This window comes from Balaenoptera borealis, assembly GCF_965194805.1.
Source record: "Balaenoptera borealis genome assembly, chromosome: 18".
NCBI classification, from domain to species: Eukaryota; Metazoa; Chordata; class Mammalia; order Artiodactyla; family Balaenopteridae; genus Balaenoptera; species Balaenoptera borealis.
In genome coordinates this window covers 79,066,334-79,085,730 of record NC_138877.1, presented here as the reverse complement: position 1 = coordinate 79,085,730, position 19,397 = coordinate 79,066,334, and the positions used below count along the sequence as shown (strand labels likewise).

The 19,397-nt window shown below is 64.1% G+C and overlaps 1 protein-coding gene across 23 annotated transcripts in view; it reads right to left on the bottom strand.

Moving 5' to 3' along the window:
- MCF2L (MCF.2 cell line derived transforming sequence like) overlaps positions 1-19,397 on the bottom strand; it is a 130,254-nt gene continuing 110,857 nt past the window's right edge. For 14 of the 23 annotated variants that reach the window (XM_082365825.1, XM_082365814.1, XM_082365830.1 and 11 more), the window contains 21 exons: positions 18,811-19,002; positions 18,209-18,368; positions 17,408-17,481; positions 17,063-17,136; positions 15,740-15,806; positions 15,054-15,169; positions 13,778-13,847; positions 12,423-12,515; positions 12,229-12,321; positions 11,349-11,474; positions 10,302-10,523; positions 10,096-10,188; positions 8,945-9,023; positions 8,723-8,789; positions 7,767-7,885; positions 7,451-7,543; positions 6,335-6,409; positions 3,209-3,330; positions 1,824-1,936; positions 1,653-1,756; positions 1-1,548 (listed from right to left, as the gene is read on the bottom strand). In XM_082365825.1, the coding sequence (XP_082221951.1) occupies positions 1,463-1,548; positions 1,653-1,756; positions 1,824-1,936; positions 3,209-3,330; positions 6,335-6,409; positions 7,451-7,543; positions 7,767-7,885; positions 8,723-8,789; positions 8,945-9,023; positions 10,096-10,188; positions 10,302-10,523; positions 11,349-11,474; positions 12,229-12,321; positions 12,423-12,515; positions 13,778-13,847; positions 15,054-15,169; positions 15,740-15,806; positions 17,063-17,136; positions 17,408-17,481; positions 18,209-18,368; positions 18,811-19,002 (2,238 nt within the window). In that variant the 3' untranslated portion in view covers positions 1-1,462. Of the gene's footprint in view, positions 1,549-1,652; positions 1,757-1,823; positions 2,069-3,208; positions 3,331-6,334; positions 6,410-7,450; positions 7,544-7,766; positions 7,886-8,722; positions 8,790-8,944; positions 9,024-10,095; positions 10,189-10,301; positions 10,524-11,348; positions 11,475-12,228; positions 12,322-12,422; positions 12,516-13,777; positions 13,848-15,053; positions 15,170-15,739; positions 15,807-17,062; positions 17,137-17,407; positions 17,482-18,208; positions 18,369-18,810; positions 19,003-19,397 lie in introns of those variants that run through there. The other 9 variants (XM_082365836.1, XM_082365822.1, XM_082365823.1 and 6 more) reach the window with 6 other exon arrangements.

The following is a 19,397-nucleotide window of genomic DNA, read 5'->3' as shown; positions in this document are numbered from 1 at the left end:
TGAGGTTTTAAAGTGCTTTTATGAGGAAGAGATCACAAAAATGGTGGACAATCCCAGGCTGGGATGGCAGGAATGGTGCCTGAACAATCAATATATTCAGTAAATTATGTGAAGCATCATTTTCCAAATAACTTATACACCAGGAGAAAAGCTGCCGGGCTTGTACGCCGTCTACTATACACTCCAGAGAGGTCTGGCCCTGCACAAGGACGGGGAGCCCGTGGGTTGGGCTGCAGGGGCCTGGGGCTCAGGGGGGGGGCTGTAAAGTGACACATCGCCAGCAGCTTGGAGGCTATAAATACACCCCTCACAGTGGGGACGTATGTACACACATCGACATATATACACACATATAAAAATATCTGCCCCAATCAGACACAGAAAGAAGAGTTTCCAAGGAACAGAATTTGTTTCTGAAACACAACAGTAAAACAGAAGAGTTTTCTTTCCAGTTCTGCCTTGATTTGAATAAGATTAAACTCTGCTCCTGTGCTCAGGACAGTTCCACACAGGACATGCAAGGCGGGGGAGGCGGGGGGCCGGGAGCTCAAGTTTTCCCTGGGCTCCTGTGACAACATCGGTTCAGATGACACCTGCAAAAACTGCATCTTTACATAGTCTTTAAAAACAATAAAAATATCCTAATTCACTGAAGTGTGTTAAAAAATCAAGAGTCCCCCATTTGTTTTTCTGTAGAAAAGAAGGTTAATATTTTATAGTTTACATTTTCCTTTGAAAATTAACCTACACAGGCGAAGGAATTTCCTTGGTTTCTAACTGCCTGTGTTTGTAGAAACGCTGCCTGATTCTACCGAGGGACGTCCTTCCACTCACCTGTGACCAGGTGGGCCACCAGTTTCCACGAGAGCGTGTCCCCCAAATCATTCAGCGCCATGTAAACCCCAATAACAAAAAAGTTTTATATCAAATACAGTATCAAATTGTCATTTCACGTAAACACAGTGATTCTTGGTAAAGATCAGAGGCCAAAGTATCACCAAAAAGATGGCCGTAGAATTAATCCTTGCTTTAAAAAAAAAATGTGTAGAAGACAAACTAGCCTCCTGCCCCCGCCCCAAGCCGCTGGGTCAGTGAATCGGTCACTTCTTTTGGAAGCAGCGCCACAGAACGCGTGTTCCTGCAGAAAGCACCGGACCAGAAACGTCGGAAACCAAAGGGGAGCGGCTGCGGCCGAGGCCGAAGGGGAGTCCGGGAGCCCTTCTGCACCGGAGGCCTGTCGTCTGCAGCCCCGTCCGTCCGACTCCCCGAGGAAGCCGCGGTGCCGCGCTCTTCCTGCGCCGTGGGGCGCGGTCCTGGCGCCGAGGCCGCAGGGCGGACTCTTCCCGAACCTTCGTCTGGGGCCGCGGCGGCGCCGGCGTTCCGCGGGCGCCGGCCCCTCCCCACGCCGCGCCGGCCCGAGCAGAGGCCAGCTCCCAGGGCCGCAGGCGGGGCGGCCGCGGCGCTACCCCTGCAGGTCCGCGAGGGCGGCCGCGCAGCTCTCGCTGCAGCTGGACGACGCGCTCAGCAGGGCGGACCCCGCGCTGGACTCTGCGGACAAGCAGGCGAGCGGCTGCCGCGCGTCCTGGCCCCGCCCCGGCCCCGCCCCCGGCCCCGCCTCCGCCGCGGTGCCTGCGCTGCTCAGGGGGCCGTACCTGGGCTGCTCAGGCACCCGGGGGCGCCGCGCTGGCCGAGGAGCGAGGACAGCTTGCGGGCTGGCAGCCAGCCCTCGCCGCCGGAGCTCAGGTTCCGCACGAACCTGCAAGGGGCGCGGTCAGGGTGTGGCAGCGCGCGCGGGCTCCGCGGGGGCGCGCGGGCGGTCTTACCAGAGGCCCTCGTCGCCCTCCTGCACCAGCTCCACCTCGTCCCCGCTCCTCAGGACCAGCGCGTCGGGGCCCCCCTTCTCGTCCAGCCCCGTGACGGTGTACTTCCCGGGGACCTGGGGAGGGGACGGCAGGGCGCATGGCACACATGGCACGCATCTGCCGGTGCCCAGCGTCCCGGGTAGGACGAGAGCCTTGCCATTCGCAGAGCTTCCGGTGGGGCTATGGCCTTACATTGGGAAGGTCTCCTAGTCCAGGGAGACGCTGGGTCTCACGTGGCGGCCACTGAAGCTGAGCAGCCGGTGCAGTGCCCTTGGCTGCGCCCCAGTGCTCCCACCACACCCAGCTCCTGCGGCCCCAGGGCCTTTGCACCTGCTGTTGCCTCTTCCTGGGCCGCACCTCTGCCCTCACCGCGCATGCTCTGCCTTTTCCTAGCCTTTCACCCCAGGAGAGGGGGGATTCTTGTCCACCTTGCCCCCGTTTGCCCTCAGTGCCTGACACAGCAGGTGCTCGGCACACCTGTGGACGGAGCTGCTGCGCCATGCGGACTCTGAGAAGGGGAGGCCGTTCTGCTGGACTGTGGGGCTCCAGCCTCACGAGCAGCGAGACACACGACTGGGAGCCCCTGAACTGTGCAGGGGTCACGCGCCACCAGGCTTGGGAGCAGGGAGAGCCGGGCCAGTGTCCGTTATCCTCACGGGAGCAGCTGCACCCTCTCTGGACACCCTGTCGGGGCCCCGACTGGCCCTGAGCAGCACCTCACACCCTCCTGCTACACCAAGAGCGGAATGCAAACCCACGAGGCCTGCCCGGCCTCCCTGCCCGCCAGCCTCGGTTTCCCCCGCTGGTCCCCCAACGCCCTGGCCGGCTCTTCTCACCCTCAGGCCTCCTCGGGAACGGCTGCCCTGGCCGCCCGAGCCTCTCCCTCCGTCCTCCTCCATTTCCCTGTGTCTCTACCCCTCCAACTCTGGGGTGCTCTGCTCGCTGCAGTAAACCAGGTGTGGACCAGGGCAGCACTGAGCGGGCAGCAAATAACTGTTGCTACCGTCCTGACTGATGACTTAATATGTAAATAGTTTCCTCTGCTGCTCGTGGTAAAACAGGACTTTGTTTAGAAAGCAAATCCGTACCGTACAGTGAGATTCTCTGAAACGGATGGCGGTACACACGCAGCTTTAAGAAAGCTCCCCTGAGGGGCAGGTCAGAGGTGTGCACTGTCCCCTGTGAGGTGGTCTGGTGAGAACTACAGGAGGGCGGGCACACAGCCATGGGACCCTGCACCTGAAGGTCCCTCCCTAAGCCCTAGGAGGCACGGCCCCGAGCTGCACCGCTGGCACCCTGCCCCCCGGGACCAGCAGTGCAGCTGACAAGGCGGGAGTCAAGGTTACCAGCTTCCTGAGGCCCACTCTGCCTTCCTCCTCTGCGTCCGAGGAGTTGATGGGCTCCTCGGCGCTGGACCAGCCGTCGTTGTCCTCAGGAGCCTCTGACGGGTGAGACGTTTTGCTCCAACCTAGAGAGGACCAGGCCCCGGTGAGGACCCCCTCAAGGTCGAGGGCGGCCTATGGACGTCCCCGCCACCCACACGTGTCGGCTGGGGGAGCCTGCTCTTCCCAGCGGCGCATAAAGGCGGGCCGGACACCCGCAGGTTTCCGCTTCAACCGTGCAAGCCGCCCAGGGGGCCTGGGCCACAGCACCTGCTTCCACGGCCGGAAACGAACCCCAGCTTCCACCGGACAGCTGGTGACCCCGCCCGTCCGTGTCGAGGCGAACGATGCGGGAAAGGCGTTTGTAATCAACACCTGCAACGCTCAACACCCATCGGCCGGCCGGCCTCACGATGCTGGGTGCTGAGAGCGCCCAGGCCAGAGGGGGTGCCGCCCTGTGCTAATCCCCTGTCTGAGCTTCCTCGGGTCACGGGTGGGGAAGAAGCTTCCTCCGGGCTTTATAAACTACGTAAACATTCCTTCTACTGCCCCGTGTCCCCAAAGAGTAGCCGCTGCATTTCCCATTGGGGGAGAGCGCAAGTACGTCGTGGAGAAATACAACAAGTGCCAGGAACGAAGCGAGAGGCCGAAGCCACACGCCTGTGGTTCCGGGTGCCAGCCGCCGCCCGTGTTAAGTGGCGTTTCGACAAGAGGGGAACGGATCCGGAACCAGTTCCCAGTTCCATCCGGTGTGGCCAGAAGCACACCTTCTCCTGGGAGAGAGGGAGCGAGGGAACCACGTGGACAAGGGCAGAATGCATGCCTGCACGTCCCCCCACCCCTTGCAGTCAGGGTGCAGACAGAGGAGCAGCTGTCCCAAGGCCGACACTTTGAAGGCTGGCAGTGACAAGCTTGTGTTAAAGCGGTGTCAGGGAGCTGCCTCTGTCTTCACAGAAAAGGGAGCTGGGATCCAGAGATCCCCCCGCAGCCCGCAGAGCACTGAGTCCCTGCTCCAGGCCAGGCCAGGCCCGGCGCCGAGACCCTCTGGCCCTGCCTCTCCAGCCGGGCAGGGGTGGCGAGCATGACCCACGGCCCCCGGCGGCTGGCGTCCATGCAGGAAGCCACTAACCACCCTCGCCGCCGGCTTCGGCACGTCCGCAGCCGCCCAGGGCGGGAAGCTCAGACGGACGCCGGGTGGGGGTCACCAGGGGCCCCGGCGCCGGGCAGCTGGCCACAGATGTCCACCCCTCCAGCCCAGCGCCCATAGACACAGGGCTCCCAGCCAAACGGAAGCATGTGTCTGAAGGGGGACAGCGAGGGCAGAAAGACGATGCGGCTCCCTGGGCAGAGGGGCAGCCCCTGGAGACGGAGGCGTGTAAACCCCCGCTTGAGAGCTGCGTGGACGGACGGCTCTGCCTTTTGGTCACACCCGGCCGCCCAGGCCTCTGAGTGACCCTCTGTTAACAGGTGGGATGTTCCCTCTGTCAACACAGTGACACGGGAATAAGCATGAAGTGCTGAGCCCCACGGCCCACTCTTAATCCATGTAGGATGCTGGGGGCTTTGAGGAGGACATCAGGCCGAGGCAACTGTGAATACGGTCACCTCGTCCCAGTAGAAGAGTTGCTGACACTGATACTGAAAAAACAAGGGGCTGATGGAACTCCAGGAAGCAAGCACTTGGCATTTTCAAGAGTGCCAGCCAGGAAGGCCTGCGGCTCACTGTCACCTGCTGTGGACTGAAGTGATTCCCATGGATGGGGGAAGGAGGGGGAAGGAGGGGGAAGGAGGGGGAAGGAGGGGGAAGGAGGGGAGAGGAGCCGGAGGGGGAGGGGGAGGGGAGGGGAGGGGAAGGGGAAGGGGAGGGAGGAGGAGGGGGGAGGGAGGAGGAGGGGGAGGAGGGAGAGGGAAAAGGAGGAGGGAGAGGGAAAAGGAGGGAGAGGGAGTAGAAGGGGTGGGAAAGGAGGGGAAGGCAGAGGAGGAGAGGGGAGAGGAGGAGGATGGGGAGGGAGCAGACGGGGAGGGGAAGGAGGGGGAGGAGGGGGAGGCGAAGCAGGGGGAGGGAGAGGGAGGAGGAGGGGGAGGGAGGGAGGGGGGCTGGCAGCTGGGCCCGGCCTCAAGGCTCTAACACTCATCTACCGGGACGTGAGGTCACCTCACCTGTCTCACAGGTGAACAGAGGCGCTGGCAGAGGTGACCCACTGGGCTCAAAGGCAGTAGACGCAGCGTCTGAGCCGAGCGCAGCTTCCCACACAAGGAGAGTCAGCAAAGCAGGGAGATGCCTCGGGCACCCCTGGGCCTTAAGCAGGAACACAAATGGCCAAGACCAGCCCCTCCCCGGAGACCATGGCGGGGAGGTGACTCTACTCCCAAGGGCCTGGGGCTCCGTCTGCAGGGCTGGGTGCAGGCTGGGGTAGGGGTGGGTCTCTGGGCTCTCCTGCCCAGGGAAGCGAGAGGGAGCAGGCTGGGTCCCTGCAGCGCGGACTGTGGACTGAGGCCCGAGGGGGGTCTGTGTCGGGATCTGGCTCGGCCGCACCCCTGGGGCACCATCACGTGGTCTGGGAAGCGCGGGATAGCTCACAGAGTGAAATCCTGTCTGCGAGCCTTAGACTCTCAACCTGGGCCAGGCGGAGGTGGGGGGCTTTGGGTTTCCCTGGGGGGGATTTGCCCTCAGAATATGAGGGCAAGAGAGACGAAGGCCCGAGTTCCAATACGGAACCTCACCCCATCTGCCGTCCCCAGAAGCGTGGGACAAACGGTGAGGAAGGATGGGCCTGGGACGCAGAGCCCCGCAGCCGCTGAGTAAGAGCACCCAGCCCAGCCCAGGCACCAGCCAGGTGTCAGCAGCTGCTACCTGGTGGCCAGTGGGCAGCTCTGCGCATTCTGGGCACACCTGGCCTGAGACCTTGGACCGAGAAGCGTGACGTCACCTCGGTACCTGTCGCCGGAGCGTCAGGCTTTGAACAGAACAGTGACCGTGCTCCTGGCTGGGAGGGACCTACTTCACTGGGCAGCTCAGAGGGCGAGACAGGGTCCCTAACCGGACGGGGAAATGGCGCCAGGCTAGTGCAGAAGGCTGAGCCACTCTACCTCGTAAACCAAAAGGCGTTGGGTCGCTCTTTACTTGGTGTCGCTTAGCTTTTTTGTCGGGACTGGTAGGAGAGGCTGCAAAAGGAGGAAGAGCAGAGACAGAACCGGAGAGACAGAGGAGCTGTGAGCCGGGCGCGCCGGGGGCAGCAGGACCGCCGAGCTCATGCTGGGGTGAGACACACACGCGGCCACAGGCTGCTTTCCAGTGACTCAGAAAGCAGCTTCTTGGGAACACAGCTCAGCTGGCGGAGGGATCCAGAGGTCGGGGGCGGGGGGCGGCCCAGGAGAGCGGGAGGATGAGACCGGCGGGCGATGGCCCCGCGTCGGCATCGTGGTTTTAGGTAAGCGGCCCCTTGGTTTGTTTTCTGAGCTCCACATGAAGCGTGCCCAGTACGCATTCTCGCCAAACCCAGCAAGGTATAAGGACCAGGATTTGTCTGTCTTTTTGTTTGTTTGTTTGAGGTCAACTTAAAAGTGTTTTATAAATTGGGAAAAAAAGAAAAAAAGAAAAAAAACCTCCAATTTTTTGGACCAATGAAAAGACCTCTAGACAAGACAGGCTTTCAGTCTCGGGCAGGAAGTCCTCTAACGACCCTCCTGGAACCTCAGGGCTGGCCTCATGTGCTGTCTGGGTGTATTTCCCCCATATATTCACTGCCCAGGAGCCCAGGCAAGCTTTTAGAGATCTCCATCGGGTGTTCTGAACCCGCCTGTGCACTAGAAACGCCCAGAGGGAAGTGGAGGCCTCGCACTCTGGCAGGGGGAGCAATGCCCTCGGGGACCCCACGGGAAAAGGTGGGAAAGGGAGGAGCTGGACCAGAAAAGCAAAGGACAGGTCCAGCTCCTGGCAGGCGGGCCTCTGTCAGAAGAGCGCACCTCCACCTCTGCAAAGAAAAGGCCCCGCAAGCAGAGCCCTGGCCGCACGAATGACAGACACACCAGCATCAGGGAAAGAGAGCGACTCAGTGGCAGACGCGTCCCTGGTGGCCCACGCAAGAGGCAGATGCCCCTCCCGAGACCGTCCACACGGATGAGCACGGCACGGATGGACGACAGACAGCCACGGGCGCGACCCGCCCAGAAGCCCGCCAGCCGGCTGGGGCCGGGCGCCTTTACCTTTCTGACCTTTGAGGGCAGCAAAGCTCTGCAGGGTGAAGCGCTTTTTGGAAAGCGCAGAGCTTTCTGAGGTAGAGCTAGTGACCGCGTCATCTGCGGGGAAGAGAGGGCAGTGCAGAGGGCGCCGGGCGGCCCCAGAGGGCAGGCGGTCACGCCCGGGCCCCCTGCCAAGGCCCCTGTGCCCTGCGCAGGCGGCCGGGCCCTGCGCTCTCCGTGAACCTTCCCTGTGCCCACCGGGGGCTGTGAGGCCCTGACACGCCCACCGCGGACCCCTGATGCAGCTCCCGGCACTTCCGGGCTCGGCCCCAACACTCACCTCTGCCCTTCTCGGGGGGCCTCGGCAGTAGCGCGGGGCCCACGTATCCCTCCAGGTTCAGCGGGTCCGTTTTTCTTTCTTCCAACTTTCTGACGTTTTTTGTGTTCCCTTTAGAGGGACTAATGATATCAGACACATGGAAAAAGAAAGAGAACGTTGGATGGTTAGCGTTCAGAGGTCTGCGAGGAGGAGGGTGGGGACCTCCCGGAGCTTCTACCCAGGCCTTCGGGCTGCGCGTCTCCTGCTGCAGGGCCATGGCCATGGCCACTCATGTCCAGGCTCTGGGCGGAGCCAAGTGAGAACAAAACCCACCTCCCTGACTATTAAGTAGGAGGCGGTTTTGATGTTGCTTTCTTTCCCCTGGGGGGGCCCTTTCTCCTTTAAAGCTATTGTTCTGTGGTTTATTTATTTAGACCATAAATCATTATTAAAGCATCATTATTATTATTTCAACCATGAATAATTAGACGTGGCTTACATAAGAAATAGTAAACAAGTAAGTGAATGAATAAAACAACAAAGGAAAAATAAGGGCAGAAAAGGTACAACGAGGCCAGTGTGAAACGTGACCCTGCGTCTGTCTGGAGCCATGGGCCTCGGCTCAGCTCGGAGCCTCCGCGCCCCGGGGTCCCCGTCCACCTGGGGCGCTACCATCACTGAAATGCTGGCGCTGGGCTGCTCTCTGGAACAGCCGCCCACCGCGCACTGATCGTGACGGGAAATACCGCCCGGATGGAAAACGGCCAGAGATGCTGCGGACGGGCCTCTGGCTGGGGCTGGGGCTCGAGGCACAGGCCTCGACGCTGGCCTGCTGGGACTGACCCAGCAGCACGTGACCCCAGGGGCGCACTCCAGATCGACCCCGATGACCAGGAGACTCGGTGACGGGGCCGCGGAGACCCGGCGGCACGGGCTGGCTCCCACTGGTGACCCCCCCACGCGTGGCCGGGCCTCACCTGGTGCCGGCGGGCGCGGGCAGGGGCAGGCTGTGGGACTGCTCCAGGGCTCGGTGCTGGCTGGCCTCTGCGGGGACAAGAGCCAGCGTGGCTCAGGAACGCGAATCCAGCACCTTGCCCTCCAGGTGCTACACGCGGCGCCTCAGATGGCTACGGATCCCGAGGATGCTCTGTGGGAATGTAAACGGGCCCCGGGGGACAGCCCAGGGGACGTGCCCTCACCTCTGCACGCCTGCAGCTGGCTCGTCAGCACCTTCCGGATCTCGCTCACCCAGGCGGCCTTGACTTCAGGAGTTGGTGCCTGTGCCCCCAGAGCAGACCAGAGGCTCAGTGCGCGTGTTCCCGAGGGACGCGCGTCAGTGTCTCACTCTGCAGGCGCCCGGGACCCTCAGAATCGGGGCTGATGCCACCACACTCGGGATGCGGGATGGCACCCCCTCGGGCGAGGGTGCGACGAGCAGGCCCCGCGGGCGCCAGTGCATGGACCCCAGGCCAGCACCCTGCACGGTCTCTGACTCTGACTCAGTGGGAGCCCCTGCAACGTGGCCTGCCCCGACAGTGTGTTTCTCTGGGAAGCGGCCCTGACGTCTCCCTAGGTGACAAGGACGATGGGGGTCTGACGTCCCGCAAGTGGACCAGGAGCTGGACCAGCGCGGCCAGGCTGCTGCCCACCTCCACTCCGCCCGGGGCCCGAGGGCAGTGCAGGCGGGCGGCTGGGCCCCGAGGACCCTGGGCTTGTGCAAAGCCGGGGCGCCGGCCGAGTCCTGGCCGTTCCCGCTGTAGCTCCGTGGGGCCCTCGGCTGGCCGGGCTGGCCTGGGTGCCGTGAGCTGTGAGGAGCGCAGGTCACCGGGGCCTCCACGCTGCGGTGGTGCGGCATCCACCCAGGGTCCCCGGGCCCAGACCCCCAAGGGCGTCAGGACTGTCGAGGGCAACTGGCGAGGCACCTCCCAGCGCTGCCTCGCCCTCTCGGGCTGGGGTCTCTCCCGGGCTCATGGGCGAACTTACACTCCACCGCCTCCCGCCATCACCGGCGAGCGAGGAGGACTCGCTTCCCACAGGACCCCGGTCGTGCGCGGCAGCGTGGACGCCTGGCCCAGGCGGGCCGGGCCCCCGTGCCGTCCCGGGACCAGGAGCCCATTTCCTGGCAGGGCACCTGGAGCCCCCCTGCCCTGCAGTGTCCCTGTACCTTGTCCCGGGCTCGGCTTAGTGACTGACGGCCCAGGGCAGCCCCGCACGAATGGCGGGGCCCTGGCCTCCGGGGAATAGAGCTTTCCGAAGATTCCAGACACCAGATCTCAGCAGAAGACGCTCGCTGGCAGTCCTTACAGAGCCGGGCAGACCCCGAGGCCTGGCCCGAGAGCGAGGGGCCTACCTGTACGATGTACACCTCCTCTCTGGCGTTGTACCAGATCTCGAATTTCTTCGCGTCCCCTTTCACGTTCTCCGTTATGCCGACGGCCGTCATCTGTGAGGGCGGGGCGGGCGGTGGGCGTCCGGGCGAGGGCACCCCCCGCTCCAGGAGGTGGGCGTCGCGGCCCAGCGGGGGCCCCGGGGTCTCCTCGGGGCGGCATCACTCACGTTCAGGGACTGCTTGAAGCTGTAGGAGGGGGCCTTCTCGTAGCCCTCGCCGTTCTCCTCCCGCTTCTTACAGAAGAGCACGGCCTTCTCGTGCAGGAACAGGTGGCGCTGCATGGGCTTGAACCTGGCCAGGTCCTTCACCTTGGCGTGGCCCTTCTTGTGGTCCGTCCAGACGCTGAAGGAGCCCTGCATCAGCAGCTTCCCCAAGTCGCTCAGGTTCCCCTGAAGGTGGCGGAGTGGGGAGCAGTTAGCGCCCAGAGCGGGTGCGGCCGAGGAGCCCATCTCGGGGGCCGGGCTGCACCCCGTGGGGTCCAACGGCCCGACACCCGGGAAAGGCAAGTCTGCGGCGTGCTGGAAAGGTCGGGGGTCGCAGCGGGTCTGCGGGGATGAACGGGGGAGCCCAGGGGTGTCTAGGGCAGTGGGCTACTCTGTGTGACGCTACCGTGGGGGACACAGGTCATCCGTTTGTCCAAAGCCCCAGAGTGACACTGCCGTGGGCCGTGGGTGACACGTCAGTGGAGGCCGTCGCCTGTGACAAACGCCCGACTCCACGGGGTGGGCCGGACGGGGGTGGCTGGGTGTGCACGTGTGGGGCGGGGCTGGGTGGGAAACCCCTGCGCGTTCCCCTCAGTTTTGCTGTGAACCCACAACTGCTCCAGAAAGAAAAAACAGAGGCGAGTGTTGAGTGGATTTACAGAGACGACAGGGACCGTGCGCGGCCTGACGCGGGTGCAGAGGAGCAGGAGGCGGGGGCCTCACGGTCGCGCCCATACACCGCGTCACCGAGAACAAAACGGGTTCAGGGAAAGACCAGGAGTGAAGAGTTCTCGGAGCCGCCTCTGTGCTGAGGTGCACCCACAGGGTGAAGCGCCCTGGGTTCCGCAAGGCTGATGAGCCGCGTGCAGGGCGGCCGCGGCCCAGCCAGGGCCGGGTTTGGCGGTGGCGTTCTGGGTGGTGCGCGTGTAGGGCCCACCCTGGCAATGGGGCGGCCTTAGGCCCCGCCCCCGGCTCGTGGGCTCCCCCTGCAGGACAGGGTCGGGGCCTCACCTCATAGCCCGTGATGGCGATCAGGTGCATGGAGTCGTTCACGGCCTTGAGGATGCCCAGGATGGAGCTCAGGGCCTCCTGCAGGTCCTCTGCGCCCTCGCAGCTCTTGCTGTATTTCAGCATCTCCTGGGGGAGGTTCCACGCCCGTCTGGACACTGAGCCCCGCCACTCCACCGAGAGCGGCTGGGAGGCCTGTACTCTGCCCCACAGGTGAAGGCCCTGGGCAGTCCCGGGCACCGACCTTCGGGACACGTGTGAGGCTCCCTGTGCAGTCGTCACCGGTGGGGACAACACCCCACACGCACTCAGACACTCACGCCCCGCCCCCGTCGGGGGGCCTGCCCGAGCCGCTGGCCCCAGAGCGCCCCAGGAAGCCACCTTCCCAGCCACTGTGGGCCCACACCCCAGCCCTCACAGCCGCAGGTCGGGGCTGTCCCTGAGCTGGGCAAGGGCAGACCCCTCGCAGAGCCTGGCCTGGGCGAGCACCCAGCCCCACCCCCGCTGCAGCTCCTTCTCCCCGCCTCTAAGCCATTCCTCCTTCCGTCCAGATCTGACCCCCGAACGAACACCCATTCTCAGGCCTCGGGGACCTGCTCTGCTGGGCCCCCAGGACAGCAGGACACAGGCAGCCTCGCATGTGCCCTGTGGGGCAGGGTCTGCCCGCCTGTGGCCCTCTGTGTCCCTGACCCCCGACAACGGGCAGCGCACAACAGGCCCTCCACAAAGGCGTGTGAAGAGCCAGGGCCTCGCAGAGACGGGAAGAAGGTGCTCAGAGACCACGGGGCTCAGGGACGGGCCGGGGCGGCCGCCACTAAGTGGTGTGCGGCTGGCGGGGGGGGGCAGGCGGGGAGGGGGCTCCGGGGGACGCCCGGCCTCTCACCTTGAGCAGCAGCTGGTACTTGGTGATCCTCTGGACCGGCTTCAGCAGGTAGGAGTCGAGGCTCAGCTTGTGGTCCAGCTTCTTCTGGCATTCCTGCAACCAGCAGAGCCTCCGCTTTAGACTCTGCCGCTCTTCCTTGCCTGAGGGTCACCCGGTAAAGGAACGTCCCCTCTCAGGAGAGCCAGGAGACACACCTGGAAAAACGGGCAGTCGGAGCACTGTCTCCAGAGGCTTTCGGAGCGCGGCTTGTTCTGGCAGTACTTCTCGTAGATCTGGAGCTCCTCCACCTGCGCCGGGACAGGGGCCGAGTCACGGGGCGCCCCCACGCTCACGGGGCTCTCAGCGCCCGGAGGTGGGCTGACCCCGCCGCTGAGCCACACCCCTCTGCGCAAGGACGCACGGCGCCTCCGGGACCAGCCCGACCTCTCCCCGAAGCCGGTCGCCCCTCCATCTCAGACGCCACGGCTGTCATGGGCGGGCAGCCAGGTAACAGCCCCCCAGAAGTTCAGTTCTCAGGGCTGCCCCAGTCCCGGTACTTCTTTTATAAAAGATTAGGTCCATACGGCTGGCTCTGGCCTCACAGATAACAGACTGAAAAGAAACGCAGGACCGGCACAGACTCTGTAAAGAAAGACGCGCCAGGGCTCAGCTACGCGGCGCTGCTCACACGTGCGTGTGCATCGGGACGGCCAGCGGGCTGGATGCAACAGGGACTGCCACCTCCGCCCGAGTTCCGGGTTCCGCAGGTCAGGGCGGCCTGAGAGCCTGCACCGCTCACGGGTCCCCAGGAGGTGCTGACGCTGGCGACAAGCCCCGAGCCCCGGCGCGACGCTCCCCCACCCCCGACTCTCAGAGAGCACAGGGAGGCGTTCCCCAGGGCCAGGCCCCTTCTCTCCTCCCGCTGCCCCTCGATGCCAGTTCCTGACAAGGAGCCTCGGCCTCTGGCTTATGTTGTGAAGGCGACCTTTTCACTGCTGGAAGGAAGTGCGCCCCCTGCTGCTGAGTCAGCAGTTCACCGGGACCCACACAGCAGGGTGGGGGGAGACAGCATCCCGCATCCCACATCCCGCATCCCGCATCCCGCATCCGCATCCCCTCCCGCTCCCAGAGCCTCGCCACAAACCCCCACGCTAGCGATCGTCGCGCCGGAGGGAGAGCGCGTCTACAGCTTCAGAGCACGAGCGACCGTCCAGGGTCAGCTGGTGAGCGAGGAAGTCCTGATCGGCAAGACCAGCACGAAACTAACCCCAGCAAGAAGGGGCGTCAGCTACCTCTACGCTTGCAATCAAAACTTAGACGCTGTATAATTTTGGCATCTCTCAAAGCTGATGTTTTATAGTTTCTCTTTTTTTTGGACTAGTATTTGGCTTTAGACAAAATTGTATTCTTCTGGCCCTACCAAAAAGCATCTCAGCCAAACTGGAAACATTTGTACTTGTGACTTCGGTTGGTTAGACGGGGACTGTGACAGAATTTCAAGCCATTATGACTGCAAGGAGTACCTTTAAGAACTAAGGCATGGCCAAGTATACACCTGAGAAACACATACCCTTTCCAGAAAGCACCTTCCAACCAGCTCTGGGCAGTCTATGTAGTTCTCCAGCTCCCTCAGGAATATTCTAGACAAAGAAAGTTTGCAATAGGTGAACAACGTAAACAACCAGCATAAGACGGCATCTGTCACAAATCGTCAGACGTTATTTTCTGGACGACACGTATCCTGACTCTGGACAGTCCCGGAGACTGTGAGCAGGGATGCGCCACCTGATTTCGGGACCTGAAGCCCACGCCTGTCCCTCCTGGGGTCCCGACTGCACCAGACTCTCAGGTTCGTGCAGCCGTGGCCCCGTGGAGATGCTTTGTTCCTGGTGTTGCGTTCACGCAGAAGTTGGGAGATGCTCCACCAGCGCAAACGTGGATGAAGAGTCCACAGCAGCAAACGGGAGCATCTCGAGGCCCTCACAGCCCGTGTGCTCAGTGGGTTTTCTGCAGACGTCAGGGATCCTGGCTCTGCCCCCGGGACCCTCCTCCACGAAGCGCTGCCCCCGAGCCTGCGGGCTGAGTTTTCCTCTAGGTTCCTGGCTCGCACCTGTCCACTGGGTGAATCCCTCCAGGGCCCCGGCACCGAGGATGGGCCGGGGCCGAGGATGCCGAGGGACCAGGGGCACCAGGCCACCTGCTCACGCTAACCCCCAAGGGAAGGCTCCGGCTGCGGCTCAGGTGAGACCTGCCACCTCCTTTATAAGCGGCAGGTGACAGAGGCTGAGGACAGAGGGCAAAAGCGAGTGGCCAGACAGAAGCCCCAGTGTCTCCTGGCGTGCAGGGGGGGGGAGGGCCGGGCAGCACTGGAGGGGCGCGTGCACAGCGGCCTTTCCTCAGGACCACAGGCTCCTGCTGCCCGTCTGCTTCCCGTCTGCCCACCGCTGATCTTTCCCGAGAGCCCCCGAGATTGCTGAGGGCTAGTGGGCCCAGATGGACCACGCACGCTTTCCCCACAGCCACAGAGAGGCCACGGCTGCTCCCACGAGGGGAGGACGGGCAGGAAGGAACTTGTGGTGTTGCCGTCCTTTCGAGACGGGCTGGGCAAGGGGCCTCGCCAAGGGGTGTGGCTTCGGTGCCACCCAAAAGGGCCGAGTGTGCACACCGGGGGGGCCAGCTCCCGCTTCCTCCCTCTGTGGGCGGCCCCTTGTAACTCACCGCCGCCCTGGGCACGCCCTACCGAACCCGCTGCCCGTCCGCTTATCCCTCTTGAGAGGGAGGCAGGAATCTTCTCCCCCAGCAAAGCATAACCTGAGGCCCGTGGGCGACCCGAGGGAGGGCCTGACCTGTTATGAAAGTGGTAAATTTCTTCCATGTTTCCAAACAGAACATCCTTCTTGTTTTGAAGTCCCGTCGAGATGAGATGTGTCATTAAAGGGTTGTCCATCTCAGCAGCGTAGCCCTGAGGAGGGGGCAGCGGTCAGCGGGGGAGCCCGGGCCCATCAGCCCCGCATAAGCCTGGTCTCCACGTGGCCGCCAAGCGGGGAAGTGATGTTGTCTCAGGCTTTAGAAATCGAATCCACCTCAAATTCATTCACTGACCATCTAAGGTGATTCTCCGGACCAGCACCGGAAATACGAGTGAATTACAAGCAGCACCAATTGTTTTTTTTGGGGGGGTGGTTCCATCCTACTCCCTTTGAACCTTTTTAAATTCAGGTACGCCTTCCACGAAGAGGACAAATCCTGTGTGTGCATCTTGATGGGTTGTCTCTGTGTCTGCACCCCTGTGACCACTGCCCACGCCCCACGACAGAACAGTCCCGCACCCAGAAGCCCTTCTGCTGCCCCCAGGCAGCAGCCCCCCACCCAGGGAGGGTCAGGCACGGCTGCCCTCTCTTGCCGCAAACACGGCCCAGTGCAAGTGCACCTGCAGCCAGCGCCCCCGTCCCGCGGACGCGCCCTGGGCTGTCTCGGCAGGGCTGCGTCGTGGCCACGAGACCACGCGGCGTGGCGGCGCCGGCGCCCTCACCTCCAGAATGCACAGCAGCTCCTCCACGTAGACCCGCTCTGTGTCCAGAAGCTCGTTCATCACGTGCCTGTGGACGGGTGCCGGCTTTCATGCAGGAGCAGCCTCCCAACCGTCTCCCGAGGAGCCCCGGGCTCCAAGTGCCCCGCAGCTGCCCTGCCCCTCCCCTCCCCAGGAGGAGCCCCTCCCCGAGGCCCCGCCAGCGCCCGCATGCAGGGTTCTGCAGCGACCCTCTGGGGAACGTCTATGTGCCGTCAGGTGAGGGGCTCCCAGGAGGGCCTGGCTGGCAAACCGGCCGGTCAGACCTCGCCTTACGGACCAGGATCACCTTCTAACTGCCTATGACCAAGCTTCCTGTTTTCATACACAGAAAACGGAGCCAAGGGTTGGGATCGTGGAGCAGACAGCAGCCAGCACGTCAGCTGGCCCCAGTGCAGTTCAAAGTGCCCGTGCTCCGCAGAGGGTGGTGCGGGTCGCGGGAGAGGAAGGCTCGGGTTCCCTCTCCACCGCGGGCGGGAGGGCAGCGTGAGCTTGGCGGGGAGGACGTCCCCGTGGAAGGCCGGGCAGCGTGGGGTCTGAGCAGGGTTTCAGAGTGGGCGCAGGAGGGCGCCGAGTGCAGGCTGCCTTCGCGGAGCCAGGGACGATCAGCTCGGCCGGCAGGCCGGGGCCCTGTGGGAGAGCGACCGCCAGCCTGGGAAGCACGTGGGCAGTGCCTTCCGTCCAGCCCAGAGTTCGGAGCCCAGCGGTGCGTCCGTGCGGGGACAGACACTCTCCCGGCATCTGGGTGGGGCTGGAGCGTGCGGGACGCCCGGGGCGGGTGTGGGGCGAGCAGAGCCTCCGCGGGGTTGCGGTGCGGCGAGACCAAGAAAGAGAAGTGATGCCCGCCATCAGCACGCGGAGCGGAGGGTCGGAGAGGCTCGTGGGCGGCAGGAGGGCCCGTCCCGAGGAGACGGGCCGGCGGGGGTGGGTCCGAGGCTGGCCCTGCGAGAGTGGCCTGGGGCCGCATCCCACTAGCCGTGTCCCCTGGGCTCAGGGAGGGACGACACGGGCTGTTTCGGGTCACCCAAGTGCTGCCTGCAAGCCAGGAGCAAACATGGCCTTCCGGAGGAAGACCTCTCTCTCGGTTCAGGCGTGCACATGCAAAGGGACAAGAGAACCGGCCGTGTGCACCCACAAGGCAGCTCCGCTCCTGCCCTGCGGCTGCAGGGTGAGGCTGGCGGGTCCCACCGCCTCTGGCTCCTTTACGTACAGACCCTCCCCAGGGGCTGAGATCCGGTGGGCCACGCTTGTCCTCAGACCTGCTGGGGTGAAGGGCAGGCCACCCACCTCCGCAGGATGGCCAGGCTCTCCTCGTCCCCGGTGGAGCGGCCGCGGCCCTGCCGGCCCTCACTCACTTCACTCTGGGGAGAGAGGACAGGTCCACATCGCGCTTCCAGAAATGAGAAGGTGTAGCCTGACGCCCGGCTTCCAGAACCCAACCTCCTGTCGGTCGAGGGCGGGCCTGAGGCCCCGCAGGCAGGATGAGGAGGGCCCGGAGGGGAGGGACGGGCGGGGAGCGGAGGACGCCCCCCAGGTGCAGCGGCCTGTGTGCAGGGGGAGCAGGGCGGAGCCCGGCGGGGGAGCCGGGGGCAGCGAGGGGGCCGGGTGGCGGTGGCGGGGGCGGGCACTCACCTTGGCCCTCCTGTAGGGCCCCCTCCGGAGCACGCTGCCCTCAGAACTGTGGTTCTCGGAACCTCTGCGGATGCCTGGTTTGGAAAGAAGTGGAGAAAGAGTGGGACCTTGCACCTTACTGCCTGGAGATGAAAAGCGCATCCAGGACCATCGGTGTGTTTTTTTGTGTGTGTTTTTTTTAACTTTTGGAGGAAAAGCAGCGAGCAGCCCAGAGCAGGGTGAGGAAAGCACAGTAAGATACAGAGCAAGGAAACGGGGTGGGAGACGGGGCTCTGGGCGCGTGCAGAGCCCACTGTCCACCACTTCCCGGTGCAGCCCGGCTCCCAGGTGATGGGGGAGAACTCGGCGCCTGGAGGCCTCCGAATGGGCCCCGCGCGCTGGGCTCAGGGGCTCTCAGCACCGACGGCCGACACCGGCCACAGCTGTAGAAAGCAGCGGGAGCCATGCTGGCCGCTGGGGCAGTGTGTTTGCGGACAGGAGGTGATAGGAGGGGCCGTAGGAAAGGCCGCGGGTCCGGCTGTGCCTTCCAGAAGCGCTGCCCTGGGGGAACCAGGAGGCTTCGGGGTGGAGGGCCATGCTGCGCGAGGGCAAGACCATCCCGGCTACGGCGCCAAGGACAGACGGGCGGGACAAGCCCAGGAAAGGCCCCGACAGTCAGGTGGTCCCCGTCCAGCCACAACAACGGGAGCAGCACAGATGCGAGGAAAGGTGTGAGCAGGCCGAGGGCCGATGACACTTTATGTACGCAACGGGCTGGACGCAAGGAGGGCCTTCCCCAGGGTGAGGGGCGACTGCTCGTACCCGGGGAGGGGCAGGGCGATTTCGTGGGCGCCTCTGGCCGGGGGGCCACCGGCTGCACGGGCCGTGTCTGCTTGGCTGCCAGCTTCTTGAGGCTCGCCTGTCTCCGGTGAAACATCTCCTCCACGCTCTCCTGCTTCCGGAAGACCTTCTGCACGTGCTCCTGCCGGGAAGGGGGCGACGGGCTCATTAGCAGGACACCTCCCGAGAGCTGCCGTGACACACGTGGCCCCGCTCTGCCCTCGGCAGATGGGGGGCACCAAGGGGGGAGGGGCCCTGGGCCTGGGGCCCGGTGGGCGGCCGGCGGGGCGCTGCGGACAGCTGGCCGGAGCGAGGAGTCCGGTTTCAGCACACTGTCAGCGGAGTGCCCGGCCACGGCGCCGAGCAAAGGCCCTCCCCGCAGGCAGGGACCCCGTGGGGGCGTGGGGGGCCTGGGAGCCGAGCAAAGGCCCTCCCCGCAGGCAGGGACCCGGCGGGGGCGTGGGGGGCCTGCGAGCAACGCCTGGCCTGAAAGGCACCCGCTACTCTGCGCCTACTGACCGCCCGTGTCTCTGGGAACCATCAGAGCACCCCCTCGTCGACCAGGAGAAGAGCTGTCTCCTCACCAGCAGCTCTCGGGTGAGGATGGACTCGTAGTCCTGGTAGATTCTACTGAGCTCCTGGATCTTATTTTCCGCACCCGTCTCCAGAAACTTCTCGATTTCCTGCAGGGCCGCCTCGGCGCCGTCCTGGGACTGGCACTTGTCCACGGGCTGCGAGGCCAGCAGGTAGATGCCCTCGTCGCACCACTTCATGGACTGCAGGGAGGGAGGGCACCTTGGAAGCTGTCCTGGTGTCTTGCGTGGCCCGCTGACCGCTGCGCTTGGGGACCACCTGCAGGACGTGGTGTCCCTGTCCTGCCCCTGCGTCCAGGGGGCTCCCCTGAGGGATGCCGGCCTGAAACCAAGTGAATCGCCCAGGACGGGACGCATCCACACTGAGGACAAAGTGCAGGGAGCTGGCCGGACAGTCAGCCTCTGGGTTTCTTAAAGAAACGGCCAGTTGTGGCAGCGAGTCCTGTAAGTGGTCCCCCGTGTCAGGACAGGACCATCTGGGCCACAGGGAAAGGGCCGTTTTTCACCGGTGCCTGGGGTCCGGCCCGCGGCAGGAGCGTCCCCGCGGGACCGCGCGGCGCGGGGTGGGTGGGCCGGGC